The sequence below is a fragment of the Curcuma longa genome, chromosome 13, assembly GCF_044706935.1.
Source record: "Curcuma longa cultivar G26 ecotype Majalengka, Jawa Barat chromosome 13, ITB_CL_G26_1.1, whole genome shotgun sequence".
Classification (NCBI taxonomy): Eukaryota; Viridiplantae; Streptophyta; class Magnoliopsida; order Zingiberales; family Zingiberaceae; genus Curcuma; species Curcuma longa.
The window spans coordinates 5328862-5351976 of NC_133873.1; the positions used below are offsets into that span (position 1 = coordinate 5328862).

Here is a 23115-nt window from a genome sequence, read left to right on the forward strand (position 1 = left end):
GCCTGAGCTGATCGGAGTTGATGGGGAGGAAGCTGCGGCGGTCATCATAGCGGAGAACCCAGGCGTGACAACAAGGATTGTGGAGATGGGATCAGTTGTGATCCAAGACTTCCGGTGCGATAGGGTTTGGGTTTGGGTGGACAAGCAAGGGAAGGTTGCAAGGGTGCCTATTGTTGGATGAGATGTGTCATGTGTGCAAAAAGGACTTGTGAAACAAACAAGTTTGTAATGTCGCAACAAAAGTGTGAGGTGAATAAGATGCAGCTCTAATCTTGGTTACTTGATCTTTAAAGCAACACAAAACAAGCAGCTAGGATTACGGTCGCATAGATCATGCGATGCGGCAGGGAGTCTTCGCACGAAATCACCCCCTAAAAACATGTTGGATGATTCCTTCATCAAAAGACCTTTTGTTTGCTACTGTAATCAAAGATATGGTTGGCATAATTTGAAACCATATGATAACACAAAATGATGACAAACAACTTGAAACATGAGATAAATCGTCTAACATAATGCAAAATTGTTCTCTCAGCAGGAGTTTTCTTATTCGTCGTCGCCAAACAGTCATGGTAGGTTCCTTTATTAGACATCAATGAGTATTAATACTGCAATTTACCAGCACACCAATTACCTTCTCAAGCACCCCAGTTACCTTCTTCTCCAGAACCTGGATTGTAGAGAGGCATGTTCAGAGCTCCCTCAGCCTCAGACAACAAACCTGCAGTCATTATATTCTCGGCTTCATTGTTGCTGCCAGCATTGGCAAAGCCGGGTGCGCTCACCATTCCATAATTTCCCATGGGCTGGCCACAAAGCAATGCAGCTTGTTGCATCTGAGTCTGACAAATCTGGGGCTGGCACGTTGGATCATAGGGGAGCAGCAGTGGCTGAGCCGGTTGGGTCTGGGCAACCTGGCCATAGAGCAGCATGGGATTGTAGAGCTGGGGAAACGACATCTGATCCTGTGGCACTGCAGGTGGAGCAAACACCAGGATCTGGGGGCCCATCTGTTGAGCTTGTTGGATTTTCATGATCTGATACCCTTGTTGTGACATGACTGCAGCGGGAACAGTGTGCTGAGGTTGAATCAATTGTAGTGGTTGTTGCACAGCAGCGTTATTAGCAGAGTAGAATTGAGGTTGCAGGTACATGTTGGGAGTATACTGTTGGGAAAACAGATATTAAATTATGCACATGTCTTATTAAAATTTTGTCCCATGTTTCTAGGACACATCCATCAAATAGCATTAAAGAAGAAAAAAAAACATTGGGAAAGTTAACCATGTGCACAGAATAAGAAATAATACTGTTATAAAAAGTAGTGTTCATGTGCACAGGACAAGCTTAGTGAGAAGGAAGAAGGAATAAGTAAAAATCTGTGTAATTAAAAGTATTCATCTCTGATCCATACCTGAGCATCTACCAAACGTTGATTATCTGCAATAGCAGTGAGGAAATTGAGATTTTGTTGTAGCCTATCGAGGTTCCTGTATAAATTTACACACAAGGAAAATAAAAATGGAAACATAATCTTTTCCTTCGATTCTGTAGCAGAGTAATAAGCCTCATAGAAGTTTGTGCTTACCGAGCAGACTCTTCCAGCTTGCCTAGATTCTGGTCATTAGCTATGGCATTAATGAGTCTATTGTTTTCATCCAAATACTGCAATTCAAAGTTAATTTAATCACTTGAAAGAGATCCAGTAAGAATCATAGCTCAACATATTAGAAATAAGTGGCATGCTAATAAAGAACAGAAATGAGCAAATACATGAAAATCCCTCACCCCAATTTCCCTCAATAAAGAAATCCACAGGTCCCTTCCCTTGTCAAATGGAAGAATAAAAGAGAAAGGTGTATTTTAATGATTTTTATGGTGACCTAGGGCTCTAAACCTGAAATAGAAATGAGGGACAAACCACAGGTTAGTTGTTTACTTGGCCAATGAACAAATGGCAAATGGGATAGAAAATTTGAAGGATTCAATCAAAACCTTCCCTTCAGACTTATAACTGGTAACATCTTATGATAATTTTTTTTTATGTTTAGTTTCTCACTTCCACTCCTCTCCACTTAAGAAAACAGATCCATCCATCTCACCTTCTTCCTGGCCTTCCATTTCCCTCTCCATCCCCTAAGTAAACTAAATTTTAGCAAAGAAGTATACTAGGTTACCTTTCGAAGAAAAAAAATTAGTTTTTTGGGCAGATTTAATTTGAGAGACAGGGAAAGCAAACAGGGATGGCAAAAAAGGTTAAATTATTTTCTTGCATTCTCTTTTTTTGGTCCAAGTAAACATGACATGGTTGCACATGTGGAACTGTAGACAGGCTCAATCTTGTTAATGTATTTCCAGGATACTGTATGAAATACAATGCCTTATCCCACTAAGTGGGGTCGGCTAACTGTATGAAATACAATATATGTTTAATTTTGTATAACATCAACTATTACAAATGTAGCTTAGTTATTAGAGACCCAGCCATTGATATCAAAATTTTGTAGGATTTTTGTTCTAGTTCTTTTTGTGAGTCTGCATCCTGACTTTGGGAATATCTTGTCCATCTTGAACCTTTTAAAATAATATTAGGCTATTTCTAAAATTTATAATGGATAACGATGTAACCCTTGTTAAGTGATGGATGATTCATAGCTTCCAGAGCTGTAAGTTGTCTCCCATGTAGAATGATCATTATTTATATCGGTTGTGAATGTTTTTGTATTTTACTTTGTTCTGGATTTTCATGTTTGCATCTTATTAGAAACTTTTGTTAATTACTCATCATAGTTTACTACTCTACACTCTCTTTTTCTTCCATGGCTACTTAGTTTTTTTTATCATCATGCTTCCTACTAATCACATCAATCAATTCATCTTTGGATAAGAATATGCTAAACCATGTTATTCTACAACACCTAAATAAGAGCCCATCCTTGTTCATATATTGTGCTTAAATTCAAACCTCAACCAATCTGTTATATGTGACAGATCATGACTCATCCAATACAAATTTGACACAATTAAGTAATATGTTCAAACTTAAAACAAAGACACTTATCTTTATGAAAACAATGACAGAATGCTATGGTCAACCTACCTGACAAGATTGTTGATTTGAAAATGAAAAGAAAACATGACATGGCATGATTAAATGAATCAAAGTATGCGTAATAAACATCAATCTAGACAAAATGTAGAAGGATCATACTTTAGGGAAATTAACCCAAGTGATGTTTTCAATAAAATATGAGCATGATCCCATTGAACCACTTGATGCATGTGATGAAACAAAATAACCCAGAAAAATGAATTTAGTTTAATCCCAAAACGATAAAAACTGAACCACTTGATGCATATGATGAAACAAATAATGATTTGAAAATACAACTGATAAAACCAAGAAAAGGACTTGCTTTAGAAACAACAAATCTGTGAGGAAATCTAATTACATGGAATCCAAGTAAAGGGAAAATAAGCCATGAGAGTCAACCAAAGCACTCACTAACCTAAATTTCGTGCATAAGCATTTTGGCCCATTGGTTAAACACCACAAAATTAACGTGCCAATTCACTCATCTAAGCAGATTATAACACTTTTAGCACACTATGTACACAACAATATTGGGTGTTGTCCACTTTGGCTAACATTTGTTATTGAAACTACATACTTAAAGCAAGTTACATGGATATCTTAGTTATATTTCACCTTGCTCAACAGGCTACCTCATTGCACTCCAACACCTCACTATTTCTAAAATTAAGTGACTTCATTTATCTTATACATCCTTTTTACTAGCTCACGATTTACCTATGAAATTAAACTACACATCACAATATCCCTCACTTAAGTATTGACATCCATCAAGGCCTATAGTCTAGTTCATGGCGTTGAATCATCCCTAATCAATGGCATCGAAGACATAATGGAGACTCAACCATCACGTAGGCCACCCTTTCCGACAATTAAACATTCTATGTTTAGGTTCTCTTGATACCAATTGTCAACATGAGAAAACTAACCAATTAATTGGCACGACCAATGATCAACCCAAACTGTAAAGCCCAAGATAATAGTTGTTTAGTTGTATAAGATTATCAGGCCACATCTCTCTATGTGAGACTATGTGTGTCAAAGTTTGAGTTGGCAAATCTCCATCCAATATCAGATTTTAAACACAAAATATAACACAAACGAGATAAATTAGTAGCACTAGCTAATAGTTTTTTAAGGAAATATAATTTACATGAAAAGGGGTTGAAATTAATGGAGAAATATATAACAACATAACCTGGATGTAAAATTCTAAGAGTTACATTTGTGATAACTCATATAGCAAGAAAAACATTAAAATTCATACGATCACTTTAAATGTATAAATAAATGGATTAAAGGGTAGAAAATATCCTCCATTGAGAAATACCATGTATCCTAAGAAATTAACGAAAAGTCATCAAGCGCCCTTAGTTGATGATCAAGCAACCAACATTGCCTGTAAGACCCGTAATGCATGGTTGTGCACAACTCGCACTAGACAAAATTCATTAAGATCCACTGCTCCTACATTTAGCTGCCCTCAACCACTGCAGGGAGATTTCCCTCATTGATGATGCCTCACACCCTCTGCTATAAGGCAAGATATCTTATTCCCCTGAGGAATAGATCACTCACACAAACCACTGAAAACCCTTAGGCAGTCATCATCACCCCATAGGCTTCTTGCAACCCCAAAACTGTACCACATGATCTAGCCCCACACAATAATTATGGGAAAGCCAAGACTGTCACATGTTCTCATCTCCCTTTGTTTTCCCATTCATGTAATCTACCTCTAAGGGAGAACCTTCCGTTCTACCTTGCTAAGAGACCTTTTATCCCACTTATAGGTCTCTCAGAAACTAAAACTTCTTCCAATCTTCACCATCTTAATCACAATGATGGCCAATGCCTTGTTGAAATTCACAAATAGAAACTCATATCATGATCCTCCCAATGTGGTCAATGTTTTGTTGAGTCACAAACAACCACTCATAGTGACCCATCCCAACATGTGACGTGTAGCATGACTGAACAATTTAAGAGAGTGAGAGAATGTTCTTGGGGAGAGAAAGGAAGGAGCAAGGAAGATGGCATATCCCTGAGGCAAAGTCTGATGTCTAGAAGGAAAGAACGTATCAAAAACAAATAAAAGCCTTGAGGATACTAAAGCAATAGAGTGTTGTCACATCAAAAGAATAAACACAATTTGTAAACAGTCATCTGGAAGCTTTAGCAAAGCATTCAATAGATGTTATCTCATAGGCATGGTTTAAAATTTCGAACCATACTGAGGTTTCGATCTAACACTGGAACGATACAATTTCGATACTGTATCATACCGTGCCATGCCGATATAGTTTCAATATTTTTTAAATATAAAATATATTAATTAAAAATAAAAAATTTAATCTACATATTTAAAAATAAAAAATCTAAAAATAAAATAATTTTTTAATATATATATGTATATATTAATAGTAATTTTATTAAGCTTTAATTAAGCATATTTAAATTATCCCAATCATAGTTAGGAGTTGATTAAAATTATTAACCTATAGTTATTTAATTAAATCCTAAAAAAATCTAACTCCGTATATCTATTCTGCCCGCCCAACCCACGCAACGTGCACAAGGAGTCCGGCCGCATCGCTGGGACCGCACGACGCTTCCGGCCTCGTCGTCAGGCCCCAGCAACGCGTGTTTCGTCTGTGTCGATGTCGGTCCGCTAGTGGAATGGGATGTTTTGCCGATTTTGTCTGAAACAGCTCGAGATTTTAATCCGTGCTCATAGGGCACATCTACTATGAAAGAGAGCAGATGAAAGGATGAAAAATACCCACCTATGGAGAAGCACCATGTCCTAATTGTTTAGTGTCATTAGTCATCCATCAATTGGCTCACAATGTAGTTCAGCAACATAAAGATAACACAAAATGTAGATAACCTGGAACTAGGTAGGAACACTCCGCGTGTCCTATGGCTTACGGGTGAAACTAAGTTGGGTCAAGCATTAGAAATAACCTGACCCTTCCTGAAAAGATTCAGGTTACAAAAACAACCAGAGCATGTGAACCGAACTAAGGGGGGGGGGGGGGGGGGGGGGGAACCATTTTCAGTTTGGGTTTTGAGCTTTTCAGGTTTATATCATAATGACATATATGATATGTGTACTTGTGATACAAGATAAATTTGGATTAATTTATGAGTTTCTCAAAATTTCTATATAAAAGCACAAAATCAAAATCCATCCTTGACCCAAATTTCAAAATAAATCCAACACTAAATTGAACTCAATTATTCAGGTTGGTTTGATTTAATTTTCTAAATTGATTCAGGAATATCCGACTTTCTTACTCAACCAACCATTGCTCTGGAGGACTTAAGTGCCCTTGGCTATCTGGGGCATTCCCCTCAATCCACGCAATTCTCACAAACTCAAGCTTCAAAGCAACATATTTTGGCCCCATGAGGAATAAACCCTGTTCATTTACAATAATCCTCTAACTTCTAAATCTCTCTTATCTTCTCGGTAGAACCCTCGCCTTTTAGAAACTCTCCAACCATCATGTCCTTGGCAAACAAGCTTGAGTCACGCATGATGGTTATGGGAAAGCTAGGATTGTGCTAGAATTTTTCACCTCCTTTGCCTTCTCAACAAGCAGCCCATTTCCAAGGCAACACTTCCACTCTGCTTTAGCACCATCAACCCACTCCCATAGGATGTGGGTGACATGGGAGCAAAGGATGATGGAGATTTGTGATTACTTCTCAAGTATATAAGAAAAGATGATTTGCATCGCTGGATTAAACTTGTAGAGATGCTTCAATTCAGTCACTGCTTTCCCAATTCCATAATAGCAACTTAAGCCTTGGATGAGCCTTTGTCCAAGGTATTCCCTTGGCCATGAGCTTTGTCCTTGAGGTCTGACAACTAGGCATTACCCTCTGTTTCCTTGGAACAAAATGAAGGGAAGGAAAGGGCCAAGGGAAAATGAAGGGAAAGGAAGGAAAGAGTCCAGGAATCATTATCCAACTATCTCTAAAACTGCCTAATTTGGGTAGAAGTATTTATAAATTTATTTTTGATTATTTTTTAAAAAATAAAATTATCTTTTATTCAAATTTATTTTTGATTTATGGTTTTTATATTTTTAATAGACAAATATTGTAAGTTTAAGTTTCTTTGTTCCTTACCTCTAAAAAAACACTGAGAAAGGAAACTATTACACTTTCTTTCCCTCCAAGGAAATACAAACTAATGAAATATTCTTCTATCCTTTCCACATAAGTTTTTTCCATAGCCGTTCCCCTCCCTCATATGAAACATGGCCTTAGAGAGAGCTCCTTTGCATGGGATTATGAGGAATAAATTTTTGCTCAAAACAAATATAATAGTAAGTTCTGTGAGTATATTTTGGCTGGTTTAAGTATTTAAAATGAAGTAAAAGATGCCAAAATGATAGATGTGTATTAAGGTTCACAGGTAGCGTAGGTACAATTACAGTATGTACAAGAAAGAAGTTATAATAGATACTATAGCATGTGTAATTTAGGGAAGACATAGAAATATATACAAACTTAAATTACTGAGAAATAGAAATTAAAGGAATTAAAGAAAAAACAAACATAAGTGAAGCTACAAACATAAATAGCACATTCTCATGTTATAATAAAGCCCATAATTAATCTGATTAGAGATAATTAGTTATTGATTTTGTACTCCAAAATCTTCAAATCAAACTTATGATATTTGAATGCCCTCAAAATGCTAATGACTACCAAGCTAAACAAACTATAACTAAGAATTAAAACATTGCACAGATCTGAAAATTGTATTTATGCTTCGTTTGAAAAATAAATCTAAGATACCAAGCTAAACAAACTATAACTAAGAATTAAAATATTGCACAGATCTGAAAATTGAATGTATGCTTAGGTTGAAAAATAAATCTAAGGTAGCAGATCATAAGAAAAGAAACAACAAAAATATTGGAAAATGAAAGAGGGAATGATAAATTATATTCTGCAGCAAAAAAGATGGTTGATACTAAATTAAAAATAAAAATAAAACTATTTTAAAATACAATCTAAAAAATTGATTGTTTCCTCAAGAAACAAGCAATTAATTTGGATACATACATATATCTAGGATTTTGCCAAATGATATTGAAAGGAGGAAAAAAACCTGTTGAATAAGATCCGTAGGCATGGTGGTCGACGGCAAGGAAGATTGCATAGCTTGTTGTTGCATTCTATCGCGGATATTTCCTCTACATCACAATTGCCCTAGATTATTATGTAAAATTTTCTCCCTTCTCCTTCCCTTATATTTTATATTCGTTCAGAAGTAGTCGATAATGTGGTTGAATAATTTGGAAGAAAACTCAATTAAAGTTCTTGCCTTAATTTTATAACGACAAAATACTTAATGAATTCATAAAGTAGTAGGAAGAAATGAAACATGAGAGTGCCACGTTCGTAAAATATAGTCCTTACTTCCATTTACATACTTAATTCAAAGATTATAATAGTTAATCATACTTGGCATCCTAAGCAAAAGTAGTAAGAATATTGTCATCTAAGCTAAGTAGTTAATATTTTTTGTTTTTTTATTTTGTTTAAATTACTTATTTCCTTAATATGCTTACCATTATGTACAGGTTATAAACACTTGATTAAAAAGTAAAGAAAATTGTAGTAAGTTTGTATTCATTTCGACGAAGACATGTCTTAAACATTTATACATGAAGTTGTCTTTCCATAATTAATTGTAAAATTCTACAACTTTGAAGAATTAGTGAAACTGACCATTGAGCACATATGGAGTGAAATAAAAGGAAAATAATTTTCTATGAAATAAAATATTCTTGCAGGGAAAATAAAAATAATAGAAAGGACCGACAAGGAGGAAAGAATTAGCTTGCAAGAGAGTATAAAAGGAAAGTGCTTATACTATGAAATAAGTTTGTGTATTGCAAATCAAAGGTTTCTCTTCTATTAGAGAGCGCTATGATTTGGTCATCATTTTCTTTTTCTTTTTCTTTTTCTTTTTGCGTTAGTATAAACTTAAATTATTTTGAGTTCTATATGTACTCCACCAACTTCAATTTATTTGATTTTTCATATAATTATACTTGTATTACTTGGTTGCCTTTACAATAAAGGGCAACCCGATGCATGAAGCTCCCGCTAATGCCTGGTCGCGGGAAACAATCGGATCACATTATATCTATTGTACACAATCTTATCCGGCATTGCAAAAAGCTATTCCTGCGACTTGAATCCATGACTACAAAATCACACGACAGTAACTTTACCATTGTACCAAGGCTCCCCTTCGTCGCCTTCATAGTATACAAAAGAATAAATTTATAAGATATCATTTTTGAAGTTTTAATAATTTTTTTAGTCAACCATTAGTTATCGTGCTAACATGTGATACAAAGAAGGGAAGGGAGCAGCAACATTTGTTTATGAAAGAATTCACTCAAAGTATGTAAACCTAAAACTTTCCCTAATGAAGTGTATCAAAACACACTTCAAGTCATCATCTATGCTCAAACTCAACATGTTTCTTGTTGATGTTACCTATAGCTGCATATTAATCAGTAAAATCATGTGTATGCAAAATTAGTTATTATACTGTAATGAGATCACTCACCATTACAATAATTAGAGATTCAATGCTGCAAAATACCTTGATAAGGTGACAATACTTGAAATCAAGGAAGTTGGCTCTTTAATCATTCTCATGGCTGCAAAATTATTTTTAAGTTGGGAATTTATGACCTTGATGTGCCTTTCATATATTGATAATATTACAAATCATTAGGACTAATTTTGATTTGAGTGAGCTGTTAAATATTATCATGAAAACGAATAGAGCATAATCACTCAAGTCAAACAAAGTAATATTGAAGCTCATCAATAATCAAAGCATGAGAGCAAGAAATATTAAAGCTCAACAATAATAAAAAACGTGAAGAGTTTCATATGCAATGATTAATCAATGACATCACTTCTCTAACAAGGTTGCTCCAATGGACTTAGCCCTCTAGTCCAAGCCTTCCTGACTAATCCAATTGATCGGACTATTCTGAACTGAACTGGTACGTCAATGGATAGATGACAAACTGAATACAATCCTATAAAACAAATTCAGCATAATATGATTCAACAGAATGATAACATCAATGCTAACAACAATAAGAATAGACATATATGACCAAAGGTGGTACTAAGAGCACAATAAAATTAGAAGTCAAATAAAAGAAATAAGTTATCCAAGGATTTTTCATCCAGCTAGGTTTAACTGAAATCAACCCCAACTCAATCATATGACACTCAATCCTGGTCTAATCATCTGAACTAGGTCGAGTTAGAATTTCAAACTAAACTCTAGATTGAATTTACCATTATTGACAATCTATTCACTTGGGTTAAAATCCTGATAATAACTTCTATTCCATTTCTCTCTCCTAGAACCTCATTTGGTGTCCCTCCTTGCTTCTTGTCACTATGACGTACATGTAGAACCTACATGAATATTCTTCCTCAAAACACATCCATATATACAACTAAATGCATTTCACCTAGATCATTGTCACATCTCACACAAGTTCACTTGCACCATGAGACATCAACCAATTAATAAGACAAAATATAGCCATAGGATCTTCTATCGGTCATTCACACTGCTGCTCCAAGACTGCCCCGATGCATTGTAAATAACAACAATCCAATGCCTAACAAGCACTAAAAATTGGGCATTTACAAGACATTTAAAATGCACTTGTCAGAAATGCCTATGGGATTTTAAGTCATCAGAACCCTGTTGTGTGATGTCCATCACAAATGCTGGATCTTATTGAACCCTTACATGACATTGCAGTTGCAAACTAGCAATTTCATCACAAATATATTTTTTTCTGAAAAATAAAAAGATATTTCCAATGACATTTGCCATAACAATATCGTTTCATAAGGTTTGGAATTTAAATATAAGTTTAATTTTTGACAAAACCAGTTATGATTCGATGTTTGATTTATTCTCCCAATATTGATCCCTTAGAGGTGTATTCCATGTCTATCTTCTTTAGCCCCTCCTTGGTCAGTATCCCAAATTATTTTGGTTCATAACATATCCCAACCCATCTACATTGTACTTGTGCTCAAGCATGAGGTTTGTTCCAATTTGATTCGCCTTTTTTTATGAGTCTTTTGTTGGCGTTGAATATCCCCTGGTTCTCAAAATAGATGATCATTCACTGCTACCATTTGATGGATACATTTTTGCTTATGCCCTAGAGATATTGATAGTGGTCAATATCGGCTCACTTGTAACTTAACTTGTCTTATTTTGTGAAACTCCATGTCATGGTTTTGAAATTCAAGAGGGCAACACCTAGTGTAATCATCCATTCATTTCCTAGCACCATAAAAAATTTTATGAGGAAGATAAGGAAATCAACTATTATACCTTGCATCAGCTCCCCATTAGAAATCACAATAAATTTTATGAGAAAGATAAGAAAATCAACTAGTATTCCCTTCATTCATTCCCCATTAGCAATCACAATTGAGAATTTGAGCTCCTCATCTCATGTTATCCTTAGTTGGTGATGAGTTATTTGCTACTAAAGTTGTTTGTGGTTCCTTAGTTGATGAGAATCAAACTAGGATGTGACTTATAATCAAAACTTGGAATATTTGATCCTTATGAACTCCCTGGATGAACATTAGCGAGTATTCAAGAGGCTCTTTTGTCTCCTCGTCTTCATCCATTCCATCTATGATAAAAAAAAATCATTTATACATGTGCTAAATGAAAGTGATTCATTGCAATTGAAGAAGAGGCTCCTTGCAGATTGTTCAGATATCTCAATGTCAGCTAATCGTTAAATGGTTGGTAGTGAGCTTTGATTATTGTTTGGTTGTGACTATTGAGGGATTTAAGCTTCCATGTGTTGACTCATTTCTCTACGTCAGTCAGGTCACACTGAATAGATTCTTTAGGCAATATGTCTACAAGGCTAAGTAGTCTGGAGTTAAAAAAGAATACACCTAGGTAGTTGTCAAGGTTCCTACGTGAGTGAGAAGTTTCTTGAATTCATGTAAATACTCCTTGCCCAATTTGCATTTTCTCTATGGAGGGCTAAAGTAGGCATAGCATAGTTCTGGAAAGTCATCCCATGATAAGGTTAGGTGATCTCATTTGTTCTTTAGGAACCAAACTTGCGTCTCCCCTTTTGGGTCATTAGAAATGATCGACACCTTTTCTTCTTCCCTACCCCTCTATTGTCGAAAATAGTGCTCAAAACCTAAATAACCAAGGAAGAGGGTGTTAGCATCATCTTACTAGGGAAACTCAAACTTTGAAGGTTGTGGTGGTCTCCATCTGTATTGTCTTGTATAATGCGGAGCTCCAAAAAGGGATGACATGAAATCTTGTCCATTCGAGTGCTTTACTCGTATGGAGATGATAGTTGGTGCCACACCATCTTCTCTTATTCTTGAGGGTTGCTCATAGGTCTTTATCTCCTTTGCTAGTGATGTGGCCAAAAAGCATATAACTTTCCTCGTTCCTCTTTTCCACGTGATTGATCAATGTTGGTTTTTGCTAGCTCCTTGATTGTTTGCTTGGGTGCATCAAAAGTGTTGTGAGTTGTCATCACCCATGGTTGACTCTAATGCTAATATGGCATGGGCATGTGAGAGGAATTGAGCCGACGAGCAAGCAACATTCAAGTGCAATCGGAGTTGGTTGAGTGATTCCACTTTTTTACTCGGAGAGCCACCTTCTGCAAGGGAAAGCAAGAACCAAGAAAGAAGGGAAAAGTCAGCAATAGACTCAATGTTGGAGAGAGTTGAATAATTGCAAAGTGAAGGAGAGAACAAGAGAGAGTGTGGAAGAGGATTTTATTACTAGTTTGATGTCATTACAATTAGTAATTCTTTTATAGAGACTCAATTTGGCATATTCTAATAACTTAATCTACTTATTAACCGATTTAATATTTGATTATCAGTCATTTGATTTATTCTCCCAAGACTAATCTTTGGTTCAATGTCTATCTCCTTTAACCCTCTCTGGACTCTCTCCCAAATTATATACTATTCAGCTAGTAACAAAGACATCTCTGTGGATATTTTTCCAAGCCCTATCCCCAAGGATACAAGCCATTAGTTGGGGATTTAGGTGTGAAGATACAGCAAATAACTAGGACAAAAACAGAAGAAGAAAAATCACTTTTTCACATCACATTCGAATATTTCCTGTGCTACTGCAGGATTGCTTCAGAAAGTTCCAACCCCAGGCCATGCTAGTAAAGAAAGAAAGGAAAGAACATGGAGATTGGGTAGGTGAAAATGCACAGAGAGGTCAGTGATTCTTTGACCAGCCTCTGTGATTTGCTGTATCCTTTCTCCTACTGGAATTCTTCAAAACAGAACAAGTTAAGGAGCCATGAAGAGAAAGTGTCTAGGTTGCAGTGTTTGTCCTACTTGAGAAGGCTGCAACAAAGGAAAATAGAGCAGGAGAGGAAGAGAGAAGGTGAAGCTAAAGCAAGTGGGGGAAGGTCGAGTGGTCAACACTGAAGGACATAAGGGAAGGTGGGCCGACAAGATCAAGATTGGGATTGACAAGGGATGATAAACTCATTAAAACTCATTTTAAGCCCAAATTTATAGAGTTAAATCCATTCAAATTGAGTTTCAAATTGCATTTACATTTTACATATATAATATAAATTAAAATGCATTAACAAAATAATCTAATATTTGATAATTATTCACAAATTTACTTTATAATTTTCTTAGCAATAACAATATAATAAAAATTTAGGATATTGTCAAGCAACTGATGAACTGTGTACCATTCATAATTAATGTTTGAAAAGGCCCTTAAATTATGGCCTTCTATTACTTGTCATTGTTTATTTGAATCTCTTATGTTTCTCGTTTGTATGACACTGTAGTTTCATTTTGTTTCTAACAGGCAAAATCCAATTTAATTTCTTCTGCAACTGCCCAAAAATACCCAACCAATATTTTCTGTCTTTTTATCAATGCCCTGCATCGGCAGGAGCTTCACGCACTGGACTTCCTTTTTTTATCAATGCACCTGCTCACGAATGAAGAAAAAAGAATTGTGAATTATTGTTAACATTTGTTTCCTCCATAAGAAATGAGGTGTAAGAGATATTATTTCTTTTGCTACTGCTTAAAGTTGACTTCAAAATACTGGTAGTATAGCACATTTGCTTGCCTACGCCATTTCTTATTCTATAGTAGATTTGACTAATCAGATTAGTGGGAAAGAATGTTAATTAATTGACATTCTTAAAATACTGATCTTCAAATGCTCCACTGCATGGTGTATTAAGATCATCACATTTAAAACTTATCTAGTTGAGATCAGATGGATCTTTGATCATATGACCACGAAAAATATTTTCAAAATATTAAGAAAAGGAGAGGAGGTCATAAAAACTTTAGTCTCATATTCATATTAGAGGATGGTTGAGGCATTTAACATAAAATCTCACATAAAACAACGGTTAATAAATTAATGTAGTATGACATGAGACGTTTGCTCAAATTTAGCTCATTATTTATTTATTTATTTTTTTTAAAAAAAAAAAAACTAACATGATGTCCATGACTCTTTTCAACAAATAATGGGTGAATTCTCTAATTTGTGAATGTTATTATAGAATTTATTTAACTCAAACAACTATATGGGATAACTTTTACTACCTAGGCATGTTTTTTCCTCTTGGTCAGTCTTCATTCTACAATTTTGACATTTTTCTGGTTTCTTGCACGATGCTTATAGGTAGGGCATTCAACTCCAACACCATTCATCCTCTCTCTCTCTCTCTCTCTCTCTCTCTCTCTCTTATATAAGTGCAACTAGATGAAGTGCTCATGCTATTAGCGTGGAACCATAATAAGAATCTCAAAATTGCAATATGACTAGATCAAGTATCTAATTAGCAATTTTTTTATCAACTCAATTTAACTAAGAGAAATGAACTACATACAATCACAAAATCAAATAAAAATTTTGAAGGGTTCATTGGCCTCCTTGTTCTTTGTCTTATGCATTTATCAGGTTCAAGTAATAAAAATTATAATTTGACAATCAAATATATAACGTATAATCAAAACAGAATATTATCAGTTAGAATCATATACAATTCATTAGAACTGATTCCAGAATATTATCAAGATTTAGAACTTCAATTGTCATGCAGAAAAAAAAAGCAATCGAACTTACATCGATCCATGGTTGACTTGACTTATTGCTAGGGTTCTTTTCCTTAAACGACTACCTAAATTCTTCCCTACCAAAACCAATCAATCAGGAGATAAGCCAATAGATCATCACAGACATGAAGAGAATTCCAAAACTATAAACTCACATGAAAAAGAGAAGGCGTCGAAGGCCTAGTTCTTCGACCTGTTCCGATCTGAAATTGCCCAGTCTAGTTCACATATCCATAGCATCAAGAAGATCAAAGGATTTTGAAGCAAAAGTGTATCCTTTTCTGCCTCTACGACTTGATGAGGATAAGGCATTGCTCCGGCAGGTAAGGACGATGTATCCAATACTCTGAGCTGGCGCTGGCGCTACGTCCCCGGCGCGCATCATGTCATCCATTATCTCCTCCACTTGGACGTTGAAACGCCAGCCGGCCCAGCTCGTTGTCGGGAAGCAAGTGAGAAGGGCACCTCGCTTGCCGAGTAGCGAGAGGAGACGGAGGAGGGTTAGGGTGGTTCGCAGGGGCAGGGGAAAGGCGAAGGCAGCGGACATGGAGAAAGGGGAGGTTACAGTCTGCCAATAACCACGAATTGAATTATTATAAATACATTGGCATGCATTAATTAGTTTATAAAAATAGTTAATTTTGATTAGTAATTAAAGATTAAAAAAATTAAATTTGTATGATAAAAAGATTACTTGAATACGAGTATTTGATTAAAATAAAATCATACTAATCAAACTTTTATTCAAACTAATTGAATAAACTAAATTTTATTATTAATAACCGAATTAACTTATTTTTTAAAAATTTTTAAAAATATATTTACAAATTTAATAAAAACTTAATCAGTTTAATAAATATTTTTATTTTTATTTAATAAAAAATCTATTTTTTAAATTCAAAATCAAAATTTAATGGTAAAACGGAAATAATCGATGCTTTCAAAATTAAAAAAAAATGAATCAAAGTTTGGTTCGATTCGGTCGATTATTTTGATTGAACCAAAATTTTGTTCACCCTTAGATAATATAGTTAAAATGGATTTAACTTAGTTACTTTTGTCTTAATTAAAAATTATCTCACATATGCTAATTTTTGAACTTAATTCAAATATCACACCTATTTTAAGTTCAATATTTTTATTTTTGTTAGGGTCGTAAATGATCCAAGCCAAACTAATTTTATTTTGTTCAAAAGTATTTGATAAGGTAATCAAGTGATTCTAAAATAAATCAAGCAGTTGAAGCTAGAGTTTGATAAAGTTAGGTTTGAATTAGTTCATTTAGATATTATTAAGTTCTAAATTTGAACTTGTTTGTTTAAATTTGTTACATTTTAAAATTTATTTAGTGGCTTTGTGAATAAGTTTATTTATTTATTTTGAGGGTTGTTGGTGTATTTATAAATTTGATAAGAATTTTATTGATAAATATAATTTATAAATTTTATTCAAAAATATTATTCATAAATAATTTATAATCTTTGATCTTGAATATTAAAAAACTATTAAATATATATTTAAATTTATTTATTTAATTAATTTTTTATATATTGAACATATAAGCAAATTCTTATCAAATCTAATTTACTTACGGTCTTAATTTTATTTAGCTCCATTTGGTTCCATTACACACCTACACCATCCCTTCAATTGCCAAATGACATAATTACCCCTCTTCCCTTAAAGCTGCTCAAAGGATATTCCTGACATTTCCCAATATACGCCCCCCTTATTGTTACCAAATCTGTCGATTTTTTATTAGTTTGATAAAAAAAAATGGTATTTACCGAAGGACGCACTCAAAGTAGTGGAATTCCTAAAATAAGCACCAGTTTGAATTTTGTCAAAGGATGCATTTAATTTCAAAAATACCCTTCCTTAAATTAAAATAAAAAATTAATTTTCTTTATTTAAATTGAACAAAACAGAACCAAATTAAAAAAAATAAAAACTTAATTATTTCATCAAATTTCATACAAAAGTCATTAATGTTCCTAAAAAATTTATTTTTTAAAAAAAACGTCATAAAACTCACAATCTCCTAAATTTATTATATTTTTTAAATTTGAGAGTTTTAATAAAAGTTATTTAAAAAAAATACAAAAGAAGTTTAATAAAAAATTATAAAATTAAAGGAACGTTAATAAAAAGGAAAAATAAAAATAATTTTTATTTTTTATTATTTTTTATCTTTTTAAATAATTAATTATAAGAGAAAAAATGAAACAAAATTTAAAATAAAAAAAAAATACTTTGATGTCATTTTGGTTAAGGCATCACCACGTTGATTTGATTTCGTTAAAACATTGTCATTTTGATATTAATTTTTTAAAATCTTCACAACCTTACTGTTTTTTTAAAATCATCACCAGTTTGATTTTGATTTCTTCAAAATATGACCACCTATAGGACTGTGTTAAATTTTTAAACACGAATTGAATGAACTCCCATAAGTGATAAGTGGAACTACAATTAAAATCTTTCGTTTCAGACCTTGGTTTTGATTTTTTTCAAAAGCATCACCATCTATAGGAGTGTGTTAAATTTTTGAAAACATACCGTGCAAGTTAGGAATGCATTGAATCTAAGACTTTATAGATATGGTGAGATTTGAAACTTTAAATATGGACATTGAGTGAAAGATAATTAATGGATAAAAGTAAATATGAAGTACAATTTAGAAAAGGATTTGAGCATCTTATTTGAAGCTAATAGATCCATATCAATTGACATGTTAATTGAACTTTTAAAAATAAATTATACACAACTAAAAGACTTTAAATTTAAGACTTATGTGAAGAGCACTATAGAAACTTTGAGGACTTAGATTGAGTCAATAGAGCTAGTAAAGGTCATCAATACATTTTGATAAAATTCTAAAGGATAAGATGAGAAATACAGAGATGCACTTCGAGCAATTCAAGAGAAGAGGGATAAATATATCATTTGACAATTGAACATATATATATATATATATTATATATTAAATAAATATAAATAAATTCTTATCAAATAGAATATAAAACTTTATCGCACACTGAATTGTACCAAATTCGTCAGTTTTTATCAGTTTGATTAAAAAAATTAAAATTAAATGGTCCGGCAGAGCCGGTTCAGTATATAGTACGCACTTGTGATCCTATCAGCGAATCGAACCCGGTCTGATTTGATAACCATATATGCTTCATATGGCGGCTTCATAAACATCCACGGACTGGCGTATATATCAAATGCCCGGTCTCCCACGTTACGTGTCAAGATCTGTTTGCCTTCAAACTCCTGCACCAGCTAGACGTACGCATGGAATGGGTTCTGCTGACTGCCAAGAAAAGTAGTCCTCATGACTAATTACTTAGTAACCAGTTACACGTCGGAATACAATTCAATTTCAAACCTTAGACCTGACCACACAAATAAATAAATTACGTCGACGACCCTTGAACGCGAATTCTTTCATTCATTAATTCTTCTGCAGAAAAAACGAAACCACAACACGGTTCACGGTTCTGCATGCCTCTCGCCGATAAGCTCGAACACATGAAGTCATGCATGCTGAGACCAAAGCATGCAGAATAGCTTGCTTGAAGGCAAAGCTTTTACTCCTTCCAAGTCCTGCGTGCTCATCTTCCTGACCTGACCAACAGTTAGTTGACGAGCTCCTCCTGCAGTGTATATAAATAGCCATGCCTTCCGCCTCCCCTCCTTATAAAGTTATACACATATCCATACATCATCGAAAGCAGTCTGCAAAAGTAAGAGCTAGCCATGGCTGGTTATTCAGCAAACACAAGGGTGGTACTGTTTGCTACAGCGATTTTGTTGATGAGCTGTGTGTTGATGAGTTCTCAACCTGCCTCTGCAGCGAGGTTGCTACTGGAGAAGACGGAGATGAAACAAGGATTCATCTCACAGGTCCTGCAGGGCCCGGTCCCCCCTTCGGGCCCATCTGGCTGCCACAGTGGATCAGGAAACAATGGCGGACCCTGTCCAATCAATCCTTAGACGTAGGAGCTAGACAACTGGAGAGAAATTAAATCTGCATGCATAATTAAGCATGCATGAAAAGTTCTCTTTTGTTATTCTTAATTTCTTTTGTTTGGCCTGTAATAGATTTGAATGTTGTTTTTCTTTGATAAAGCTATTTTAGTGTTTGTTATACAAACGACAACTTTAATAACCTTTTTGTGTGATTGTTCTTTTGTAAAGAACTAAGTTATGACATTTCTAAGACTTATTTAATTATTCATTGAAATTTATTCGTGAGTACTTCTTCAGTTGAACTGAACCCGGTTCGAACCGTCTTCCACTAGGTGAAGAGCAATTTGGCAACTAACTCAACTGTCATGATTATGAGACCAACCATTTATTATACCCTCGTTATTTCTACGTGGCAATATATCTTTGAATCACCAACCTTAATTATTATTATTATTATTAGTGATAAACAATCAAAAAAATGTTAGAAAAATGTATAGCTATAGTTAGTAGGTATTAAGATAAATTAATCTTTTGCTCACTTTGAAAGTATTAAAGATGATGCATTTGATGTAAGAAACTATTGAAATTTTTATTGATAATAAGTAGTTTATTGCTTTGGGAAAGAATTATATTTTTATGATAAGTGCAAACATATAGATAAAAGATATAATTTCATTAGAGAAAACATTAATGATATAACATTAAAAGTAAAACTTAACAACAATTTAAGTTTAAAGGAGGTGTTAAAATGATAAACTTTAATTTTTTAGATATGAATGTAAATGAATACGAATTACTCACTATTTCTTTCTTATATATATATTATATTCTTAGTACTTAGAGTATATTCCTAGTATATATATATAGGTCTTGAAAATTCTCTTGAAGATCTATTGTATGTATAAATATCTCATGTATTTGATATTTTGTAATTATCAAGAAGACAAAAAAAAAAGTCTCTCTGTTCTTTCTCTGCAACGCTTTTTCCAGTTTTTCCCCTTTCCATTGTTTCCCACAAAGCCATGAATTGGCATGAACTTTTTATGACCACCTTGAAAGAAAAGTTGACTTTAATTTGTAAATTACAATTAGGAAAGACACTTATTGAAAGTCAAACATTGACCATAAATTTAGACCCGCAAGAGTTCGATCCGCTTGGCGTGCTCCTAAACTAGTTTACCCGGTCAAAATTTAGGAATCATTCAAATTTACGAAGAAGTCAAAGTCAATTTTATTCTCACTGCTGTTGACTTTTAAATGACACTCTCGGGCTTAAATAATATCAATATATGAATTTTTATAAGAAATTTCGATAACAGCAGTAATTAACAAATCTAAAAAAATTGTTTATCTTTCACCGTTTTAACTAGAATTTGAACGTAATATATATAAATTTAGCGTTCAAAACCAAATCATCAGCCTTTGGAACGAGTCAACGAGTATGAAATCAACAACAAATGAAACTGAAGCCCTTGCCCTACGCATGCATGACTTTGTATTAACCCATGCATGCATGCATGCACGCTCTATACCTTCCCCTCGTCGTTGCTGCGGCCACCTTCGTTCCAAACCAAAATCCACGATCAAGAATGGCGAAGGCTTGGTCGATCAGTAACGTTGTGCTGCTTGTTCTGTTGATGTCAGTGGCGAGCTTGCAGTTATGGCAGGGCCAAGTGGCGGCGCGGCCAGTGAAGGGGGAGGAGAAGCGGTGGTGGTTTGAGCACGGCGACCTCCTGCTGCAGACTCTGCTGCAGGGGCCAGCGCCGCCGTCGGGGCCGTCGGGGGGATGCTTGTCATCATTGATCCATGATCGATCGGTAACAATTAATCCCGGCCGGCGAGACCAAGCATTGGATAAGCAGTGAACTGTAAAATTAATTAATGGAGTAAAGAAAAAATTAGATGACTATTAATTGATTTGTACCTTTTAATTATATTCATTTGGAAGGTGATATGTATTTAATTCTTCGGCCAATTCAAGAGGTTTAATTACTTACTTAAGCATGATCTGTGTTCTGACCAAAGACCATGGGTGAAAATAAGCCATTGATGATTGGGCAAGATTCAATGTGACAATTTTGAAGACTCTGATTACAAAAAAGATCCAAGGACTCAAGGAACTCAAGTATAGGGATTAGCATGCATGGGGCCAAGATGGACCTTGGCGGAGCCACTCGGATAGCCAAATTAATCAGAAATCCTCACAGTGAGAAAGTAGGAGACTTTTTTATTGTATTTGTGTGTGACAACTACGGGAGCGGACTCCTCGTTGATCTCCATGTTTTATCCATTTTTGTCGTTATCCATTACGTTCTTGTTGTAGGGAGGTCATGTTGCCCTATGTTCTCTACTTTCGTTGCAGAACTAGTATAATAGCACCATATATATCCTCCCACACTTTTCCGTATTTGTCGTAAGTGGATGACCGGGTCAACGATCTTAGGATAAAGTCGAGCGTGGAGGAGTCAGATGGCTAAGTTAGGAGTGGCTAAGGAGTCAGGTTTATCTAAGAGTTCTAAGGCCAAGAGCTCTGATTGTCCCTTCTGAGTGAGGTTGTCGGCTCGGACTTTGCTTCCCAAGTGAGGTTGTCGACTTGAACAATGCTTCCCTACACTGTTGGCTCGGATTATACTTCCCGAGTGAGGGTGTTAGCTCAGACGACTATGCTTCTGAAGGCTATTAGCTCGGACGATGCTCCCTGAGTTGGTCTAACTTGCTTGGGGCCTAATTAAGTCTCCTTGGCTCAATGGGTTGAGTGAGCTTGACTCAACTTACTTAGGCTCCCTTTTGTCTCGATTCTGACCAAAGCTTGTTTGATTTTAACTTACAACTCAACGTGACTTTTAACTCCACCGGTACACATGGATACCGATACTATCCGCCACATCAATCTGTTCCTTTCTCAATGCTTTTGAAACTTACAAACCATCTCTATTTTCTTGTCCTCATCATATTTTGGGCGTATATATGTATGTGTTTTACTCTGATCGACTTCTTTTATTGCAAATTTGTCGCAAAAAGTAATCATCAACTAGAAGATTAATTATAAGATGAACAAACAACTCCTACAGAAGCTAGCATCTCTCCAATACCTTCAGGATGCATGGTGAAGTACAAATTGTCACTGCAACTACTAAGCCTCCCTCATGATATATTAAATAATTTTCAAACTGATCCAAAAAGTTCACAAATTGTACCCCTAATTTATAAATATTGATAATCTTAATTCAGGCCATGAAAGAATTCAAATTAGAAATATGAGCCTCATGTTTGACTGTTTATCTTTTTTTTGGCTTTAAATTAATTGCTACTCAACTTGATACATAAAAATTAATCTTTGTTTCATCACAAGTATGGTAATGTTAATTGTTAAGGAGACATGCAGGAGACGTGCATGCATGGATTTTACCAAATCTGTCAGTTTTTATCAGTTTGATAAAAAAAAAATTAAATGGTCCAGCTGAGCCGGTTCAGTAGTACTCTGACCCTATTAGCGAATCGAACCGGGTCTGAATTTGAAAACCATGCTTCATATCGCACCTTCATATGCATCCACGGACTGGCGTATATATAAAATGCCCGGTCTCCCAGGTAACGTGTCAAGATCGGTTTGCCTTCAAACTCCTGCACGAGTTAGACGCTTGGAATGGGTTCTGCTGACCAAAGTCCTCATAACTTACTTATTAACCAGTTACAGTACGTCGGAATACAATTCAAATTTCAAACCTTAGACCTGACCACAAGTCCACAACACGGTTCCGCCTCTCTCTCTTTCCGATATGTTCGCACATATGAAGCTATGCATGGATGCTGAGACCAAAGCACGC

General features: G+C 34.8%; 1 protein-coding gene across 1 annotated transcript; it reads right to left on the minus strand.

Annotated features, from left to right (window-relative positions):
- Positions 1-459: 459 nt before the first annotated feature.
- LOC141844186 (uncharacterized) lies at positions 460-2372 on the minus strand. The gene is made up of 3 exons (XM_074732217.1): positions 1589-2372; positions 1415-1490; positions 460-1166 (listed from the first exon to the last, which is right to left on the minus strand). Exon 3 carries the CDS (start codon positions 1152-1154, stop codon positions 639-641), a length of 516 nt encoding a protein of 171 aa, XP_074588318.1. The 5' UTR covers positions 1155-1166; positions 1415-1490; positions 1589-2372; the 3' UTR covers positions 460-638.
- Between the last annotated feature and the right edge of the window lie 20743 nt (positions 2373-23115).

What these genes read in the sequence shown, in the direction of transcription:
- LOC141844186 (XM_074732217.1), bottom strand. Translation starts at nt 1,154, where the DNA reads ATGTACCTGCAACCTCAATTCTACTCTGCTAATAACGCTGCTGTGCAA.